Source organism: Ictalurus punctatus, chromosome 7, assembly GCF_001660625.3.
Source record: "Ictalurus punctatus breed USDA103 chromosome 7, Coco_2.0, whole genome shotgun sequence".
In the NCBI taxonomy this organism is placed as follows: Eukaryota; Metazoa; Chordata; class Actinopteri; order Siluriformes; family Ictaluridae; genus Ictalurus; species Ictalurus punctatus.
In genome coordinates, this window is record NC_030422.2 from 24515095 (window position 1) to 24523684 (window position 8590).

At 36.4% G+C, this 8590-nt stretch overlaps 1 protein-coding gene across 2 annotated transcripts in view; it reads right to left on the reverse strand.

The window, feature by feature from the left end:
- LOC128633123 (myelin-oligodendrocyte glycoprotein) overlaps window positions 1-8590 on the reverse strand; it is a 73283-nt gene that overhangs the window by 28447 nt on the left and 36246 nt on the right. The window contains exons 1-4 of one of the 2 annotated variants that reach the window (XM_053681947.1): window positions 6850-7687; window positions 6057-6122; window positions 5667-5699; window positions 2604-4045 (exon numbers count right to left, since the gene is read on the reverse strand). In XM_053681947.1, the coding sequence (XP_053537922.1) occupies window positions 4005-4045; window positions 5667-5699; window positions 6057-6122; window positions 6850-7102 (393 nt within the window). In that variant the 5' untranslated portion in view covers window positions 7103-7687 and the 3' untranslated portion in view covers window positions 2604-4004. Of the gene's footprint in view, window positions 1-2603; window positions 4046-5666; window positions 5700-6056; window positions 6123-6849; window positions 7688-8590 lie in introns of those variants that run through there. The other variant, XM_053681946.1, reaches the window with a different exon arrangement.

The window sequence follows — 8590 nt, forward strand, 5'->3', positions numbered from 1 at the left end:
CACAAACACCCCCACCTTCTCCACCTTCTCTCTCAGTGTGAGGGGGACAGGGGGACCAGCACAAGCCCTGTACTCATTCTCATTCCTCAGCCACACAGTCCAGAATCCATTCTGAGGAGTAAATGTAATCTTCCCCTTCCTGTTAATGGACTCTTTGGCGACTCCGAGATTCCAGTCAGTTTTCCCTCTGACCTGCACCTCATAATAAAATCTCCCTGAGGAGAAACTCTGCTGCACCAGAACATTAACACAATATTTAAACCTCTGTGGTGTATCAGGGAGATCCTGTCGTGTGTCTCCATGTGTCACTTGTTTTCCATCAGCAGACAGGATGAGATATGGATTTGCTGTATCAGGATCCAGAGTCACATCCACTGAGAGAAACACACAGAGTGAGATGTGAGTTTGCAGGTAAAAAATATGAAATCATCATCAGTGGATCAGATTCATTAGGAGTTCTAAGAGGATTTGTAGAAGATTAAATAATGAATCATTTTAAATGATCTCTTGAAAAAAAGAGAAAACTTGTACAGTTGATGGTAGGAGCCTGTCAAAGATGAGAAATAAAAAATGTTTTCCTTCTGAAACTTTAGTCATTTATTTGTGTTTGTAATTTTTGTGCTTCAGGAAAAACATAGGAAGAGTCACAGAAGATGAGAGAAAAACATTTGAGGAAAAACTTGATCCTGATGGAGAAAATAAGTTCACCGAGTCTCTAGTGATAAATATCTGGTAAGTTTTAGTTTTTAGAAGAAAAAGTCCATGATGGAGACAAACTGCATTTTTAAATTCTTTTTAACTGCATGATTATAAATCTCTTCCATTTCTTTGTTCAGCACAACAACAACATTCACCTCTGACAGGCAAAGAGTTTTATACTCATCACTTTTCCACATACATGCTGTAACACATCATTCTTTCACAATAATACAGTATTTCCACACAATGTTTTACTAACATTATAATCTTTCATTTTTACAAGTGAAGCTTGTTAAAATGTCTGATCTCCACAGAATAAATGAGTCTGATCTATAATGAGTTGATGTTAATCTGTTTCTCTCCTTCCTCTCTCATCTCTCCTCTGAATGAATGAATAAAAAGTATAAACAGATATCAGATGCGCCGTTATAACTCGCTAATTCCCCCACACTCCCACTGCAGACTCCGGATAAAGAAATAACACGATAGTCATAAAACACTTTTCTTTATTAATCTGATTCAAATCCACGATTGCCTTCGCAGTGTTCTGTTGCTATAGTGATACAGGCGTGCTCCCGGGAGGGGGAGGGGTTTAATGGTAGGAGCTCGATTGCCTTTGCCGAACCCTGAGTAACCCGGATGTTCAACTTCAGTTATTTCCGGGTTGAATTTTGCAGCTGAATTTGACTGGTAGAATTTGAGCTCTGAAATTATCGACCTGAATACAGACTTCTGAATATCTGACAACTGAATTATTCAATCTGAATTAAAAACATGAATCTGAAAACTGAAAAAAAGAGAACTTGAATTTCAAGCATGTTAATTCAAAAATAAATAAATACAGACGTGTGGTTTCAACCTTATATATTTCAATATAATAAATGTATATCAGTTTTTCACTCCCATACACGGACACACAGAACTTCTCACTTCATGAGAAAATTTCGATAAAGAACCAGAACAGAGACATTTTCAAACTCACACCAAAATAAAAGTAGCTAGTGTAACGTTTACTTAAATATCTTCTCCTCTACACCCGATCTTCTACTAGCACTTTAAATAAAATCATTTCTCCTCTATGTTTATGTCAATCATACTATTTACTGTTTTGTTTTCTGGTGTTTTTCAACATCAAATCATCAGGTTTAATCAATAAGCAGCAGGACGCCAGTGAATTTATTTACAGTCTGTACTTACTGTAGCTCTTTACTTACAGTCACAGGTGTGTATTGTTTCACCTGATAGAAATTTACATTTATTATCAGATTTAATTTCTCCCATCGTTTTAAAGTCATTTAAAGACATTTTCTCAGTTCCTCTCGGGGTTTGTGTTTGTTTTGTGTTTTTAATGTAAATGATGGATATTATCCAGTAGTGAGGAGTTTTCATCTAGACAGAGTAAATTGTAAAGTTTTATGAAGTTGTTATATTATTTGTCCGCTAGATTGCAGTGAAAGACCACAACACTATACACTTACACACTCCTATCAGAAAATAATTACTGCAAAATAAACAAATCAATCATTTACTATTGGATTAATAAATAAAAAATAATAATTAAAGGCAAATCCCATGAAAAAAAGATTAAGAAAATGTAAAGCTGTGTGAGCTCTTGGCACAAAGTTTTTTCCCCATTTACTCAGTATGGCTATAAAAGAGAAGAGAGAAAATGCATGTATATGTTTATAAACTAGCTAAAAGAACCGATAAGTCAATGTACTACCTGTGTTTTTAAAACCTATCATTTCCTAAGAAGTTTGATGATGGTAACAAACAAACAAACAAAAAAAATCTGTGTTGGATACTTTTATTTTGACATGGGTTAGAAATGACTGCTTTTGCATTTTCTTATCTGAATGTTTTCGTTATGACGTACCTACGTGTGTGTGTGTGTGTGTGTGTGTGTGTGTGTGTGTGTGTGTGTGTGTGTGAGAGAGAGAGAGAGAGAGAGAGAGCGAGAGAACTGCAGCATACATCAACTGCACACAAATACAGTAGAGACTGATGTAACTGTACTGAAGATAAAATTGTTATTACCTGCAAACTTTTTATTCTTTATTAACTCTGTGAAATATGAATCAATATTTTATATGAATTCATCAAAATACAATTAGATTTAACAAAACATAACAATAAATAATTAATATTTCATAATTAATAATCATATTTACACCACAGACCAAAAGTACAAACCAAATCCATCCACCCATTTTCTATACCGCTTATCCTACACAGGGTCGCAGGGAGCCTGGAGTATATCCCCGGGATAGCGGGGCAAAAAGCAGGGGATGCCCTGGACGGGGGGCCAACCCACTGCAGGGCACACAATACACACACTATACACATTTGGACTAGGGGAGGAAACCGGAGTACCCAGAAGAAACCCCTGAAGTGCAGGGAAAACACGTGCACACAGAGCAAAAGTGGGATTTGAACCCCCAACCCCGGACATGTGAGGTAAACGTGCTAATCACTAATTCCCCGGTCCCCCACAAACTAAATAAAAATAAATCAAGTTTATTGCCATCGGTAGATTTTTTTTTTGCCTAGAAATAGAGAAATGTAAAGAAAGGAGAGAAATATAAATCTAAGAATCTGTTCCTCTTCCTAAATATATACCGCTCCCTCCATAAAGGCAATTTTTTTTTTTGTTTAAATTTGCATCTGTTTTAAATTTGTACTCAACCATATCACATGTGGTTAAAGTGCACATCTTCAGATTTTAATAAAGTGTATTTTTTATACATTTCTGAACATGTAGAAATTACAACACTTTATACACAGTCTCCATTCCATGGTATCTTAATATTTGGGACATTGAGCTGTACAGGTGTTGGTGATTATTCAGGTGTGTTTAATTGCTTCATTAGTGCGGGTGTGAGAAAGATTTCAGCATCTAGTCTTTATTAAAGACTTTTGGTCACCTTTAGAGTCTTCTTTTACTGTTCATCAACATGAGGATCACAGTGAGGGTGAAAGTCAAGGACACATTATAAGGCTGAGACACAAGAATAAAACAGAGACATCTGCCAAACTTTAGGGTTACAAAAATATCAACTGTGTGGAACATTATTAAGAAGAAAGAGAGAATGGGTGAGCTTAGTAACTATAAAGCGTCTGGTAGGCCAAAGAAGATCTTCAGGAGGCAGGTGGGGATTTGTCAGTGAATAATGTCTGCAGAAGACTTCATGAACAGAAATACAGAGGCTACACTGCAAGATGCAGACCACTAGTTCTCCACAAATACAGGATGGACACAGATCTCCACAAAGCTGAAAAATAAAAGTCCTTAAAGTGTCACAATGTCAGATGTAATTACCGTCTTCCACTCTCTGTCTCTGCAGCTCTAAAAAGAGAAAAACTTCATATTAGAGATTAAACATACTTGTAGGAAAATGTTTAATACACTTATTATTTTCCACTGTGTGAGTTGTGTGTTGAATAAAACCAACAAGTTCACTTTATGGAGTTGGCATTGCACATAGTGATCTTAGGCTTGTGTGCAGCTGCTTGGCCATGGAAACCTATTTCATGAAGCTCCTGATGCACAGTTCTTGTGCTGATGTTGCTTCCATTGGCAGTTTGGATCTCTGTAGTGAGTGATACAACAGAGGAAAGGTGATTTTTATGCACTACGAGCTTCAGAACTCAGCGGCCCTGTTCTGTGAGTTTGTGTGGACCAACACTTCACGGCTGAGCTGTTGTTGCTCATAAACACTTCCATTTCACAATAACAGCACTTACTCCATGTTCACACTAGCACACGACATGTCTCTCATGTCACTTGTAGTTTGTCTCTTGTGGGTGTGGAGCGAGTGCTGCTGCTGTTGTGTGTGGGTGTGTACCGTCCATTCAGCTCCAGTGAGAGTCATGACCAAAATGTAGCTTACAGCACACAGTTAACTACAGTATATTATTTATTTCTCTTTAAAATGCACTTAGAACTGTAACGTTTTATTAAAGTGGAAAAAGTGTGAAAAATCTGTTGTTTGATGTTCGTTACATAACGTATTCGTATTAGCTATTAGTAGCACAAGCTAACTGTACTAGCTATTTTTCTTTGTAATGTCTCTATAGAGGTTTAATGAGAAGTCATATATGACAGGATACAATGAAACCATGGTTATGAGTTTTATTTCAATCTTTTAGTTAAGCATCATTTGGATTTAGCATGACATTTACATTTATGGCATTTGGCAGACGCCCTTATCCAGAGCGGCTTACATTTACCTCATTTATACATCTGAGCAGTTGAGGGTTAGTCAAGGGACTTGCTCAAGGGCCCAACAGTGGCAGCTTGACGGTGCTAGGATTTGAACTCATGACCTTCCAGTCAGTAGTACAACCACGTCTTAAACACTGAGCTACGTCATACCTAATTTACATAAAGTTGAGGAAATCTCAAGTCACATGTTGCTTGTCGTGCGGTCACTGATATTGAAATCATCTGTGTCGTGTGTGTACATAGAACGTGAACGGTCGCCTGTCGCTCTCTAGTGTGAACGTATCTTTACAGTTCACAGAGGCAGATCTAGAAGGGAAGAAATTTCACAAACTGGCATGTGGTAAAGATGACAAACTGACAGCACCACATTTAAAGTCACTGAGCTCTTTAGTCCATTCTACTGCCAGTGTTTGTCTCTGGAGATTGTACAGCTATGTGCTTGATTTTATGCACCTGATAGTAATGAGTGTGACTGAAACACCTGAACTCAGTAATTAGGAGGGGTGTCCACATACTTTTGGCAATGTAGTGTAGATTAGAGCTAATGCCATATGTAAAGATTCATCAGTAATTTGTGTTTACTGTAATTCCTTTCAGACCACACAAAAAGACACCTTGCATTTCTTTTCATGTCTACACCGTGTATACAGTGCTTTATCATCTTACATTTTAACAAGGTGATATTGTCTCCTCCAATTAAATATTCAGTAGGATTTTAAAAGCACAAAAAGTTCATTCTCACCTGCATATTCCTTCTCCTTCTGAAGCTCTGAGGCTAAAACAGATAAAATAGTTGAGTATTGTGTGTATATTCTATATAAATAAAAGAATAAATAGATTAAACAGTGTAATATAGTGAAGTAAATGAACACAAATCAGACTGCAGTTATGAAATGTAATTGATCTCTGATGTTATTTATTTGTTAAATGATTGAGCACACTTCACAAAGTGGAACATGATGTTACAGGTCAGTTATGAGTGATATAGAAAACAAGTAATTTACTATATTGTTAGTGATGTGTTTGTATCCCTACTCTTCTTACAGAACCCTCTATGGAGTGAAATCAGAGTCAGCAGAACCTGAACCTGAATGTGTAATGCTTGAAAAAAAAAAAAAAAAAGTGTACTCACACACGATATTAATCCCTCCTGAGTGATCATAACTCTCCATCGTGATCACCGGGTGGCTTCCCAGAACTACAATAATCATCAACAACAGGTATTACAAGGTATTATCTCCTGATACATGACAGTGTTAGAAGCCATAGATGACTATATATTCTTTTTAAATTTTATCCACTTAAGCCTGTTTCTAGATATTTTTATTCATCTCAAGCTTAAAACGTTCTCATTCTATTGACAGATAATTTTACTAATTTCAAGTGTTTATTAATAGAAAGAAGCGAACTTATCTGCCAGTAGAATATAACCTTTTAGAGATTGAAGAGTAAACATGTCTAGAAATTGGCTTCTTAGTTGTTTGCAGTGTCTCTTTGGAGTCCCTAATGACAGAATGTTATGGCGCTGAGTCTGTTAATGAATCTGGCATTATTTTATTGTTTTTCCTGCTTCAACACACCCTGTTCAACCCAGGCAGGGCTGTAAATTAGCTGATGATCTGAATCAGGTGTGTTAGGAGCAGTGAAAACTGTAGAATGTGCAGGACAGGATACTCAAGGACTAGACTTGGGAACCTGTGGTCTATTGCTTAAAGACCCTTTATCTATAAGTGACAAAATCCATAAATGGTCAGCTGTAATGCAGACATTAGATTATGAATTATCATGCATTCAAACTTTTATAAGAAGAAAAGTACTTTTCATTTCAGTGTTGTAAACAAATTTCCACCACATGCAAAATAAATCTAAAAATTGTTCTGAACTGAGTTCAGGGAATAAACTTTGAACAGAGCAATAGATCTTACCTTCGACAGTGACATGAACAGTGATGTCATCATACCATGAGTTTTCCTCCTCAACAAGACACTTGTATTCTCCTTCATCAGAGACTAGGAGAGATGAGAGTTTGAGTGAAGCGTTGCCTTTCTGTAGCTCCTGTTTAAATAGTGAAGTTCTTCCTCTGTAGGACTCTGCCTGCTTTTCATCTCTGTCTTCATGATCTTTATACAGATGCACTAATGAGTCTTCTACATCTAGTCTGAACCACTCCACTCTCATGTGCACAGCGCTGGTGTTGGGTTTTATAAAACAGGGCAGAACCAGATCTTCACCAGCTACGGCAACAAGAGGAGCTTCTGGACCAACCACCTCTAATCGCTCTGTATTGTGAAAAAAAACATCAGATATACTACATTATAATGATACATGTATCTGTAATAATTATAGACAAATCTAACATGGCTAGAATATGTGGAGATTTATTTACACAAATCGAACATTTGTTTTGTAGAAATCATGAAATACGTGAAAACTAATGAAGGTGAACATTAATAAAAAATATGTACATAGAGCAAGAGTATACACACGCACACACACACGCGCACACACAAGATGGATTTATACCTGCTTTAGAGTGCATAAAGCTGAAGAGAAGCAGTAGAGACATACACAGGAACATCATCCCTGTTCTGTAATTGTTACAGTACATTTCACAAACTAAATGCCATATTAAGCTCTTCTCATTAAATTCACTTTTGTTTCATACAACATGCTGCAACATATTTAACATAAAGTATTAAAGTCCTTTCTCGGTACCATCAAGGTTTAAATCCACATTCCTCTCACTTTGTCCAGAGGTAGGGAAACCAGTTAAACTAGTTGATCTCTCTCTCTCTCTCTCTCTCTCTCTCTCTCTCTCTCTCTCTCTCTCTCTCTCTCTCTCTCTCTCCCCCTCACCCGCACACACAGTTTAAAAAGTAAGCAAAATTATGTACTTCCAGTGGACTTAAAAGTATAAAAATATAAAGAATAAAAATAATAATAAATTAAATACAGTGGTTTTATGATGTAGTGCAGACTGAAACAGGATGACTGTATAGAAGAAGAATTCTGAAAACACACACACACACACACACACACACACACACACACACACACACACACACGTCTTCTATTCTGTCATCCTGTTTCAGTCTGCACTACATCTTAAAACCACTGTATTTTATTTATTATTATTTTTATTCTTTATACTTTAAAATGGTTTTAAACTGTATGTTTTTCATTTATGTAAGCTATTATTATTATTATTATTATTATTATTATTATTATTATTATTATTATTATTATTATATTCCATTTTAATAAATATAAATCTAGTCATTTACACTCTGTTATTGCTGCATCTGTCATGTATCAACGAGGGCACTCTGGACTTCATTTCCCAGCAGCCACTGCACCATACTCACCAGTGTCACATGACCACCTGCACCTGATTTACGGTTCGGTTAATGATCACACTACTATACATGTCGCTGTTTGCACTGCTTTCATTGTCTCACGTTATCATCTATCCATGCTTTTGTCTATTCTACAGTATTTAATTTTTGCCACAGTATTGTGTGTTTGTTGTAGAGTCCTTTGTTTGTGTTTACTGTTTATTAAATGAAGATCTGCGCTTGCTTCCGAATTCAACTTTGTAATGTGACAGCATCCTGTTAATGTACAACAATTCTGAGGCGCAAATAATATCTGCCTCTATTTAAATAT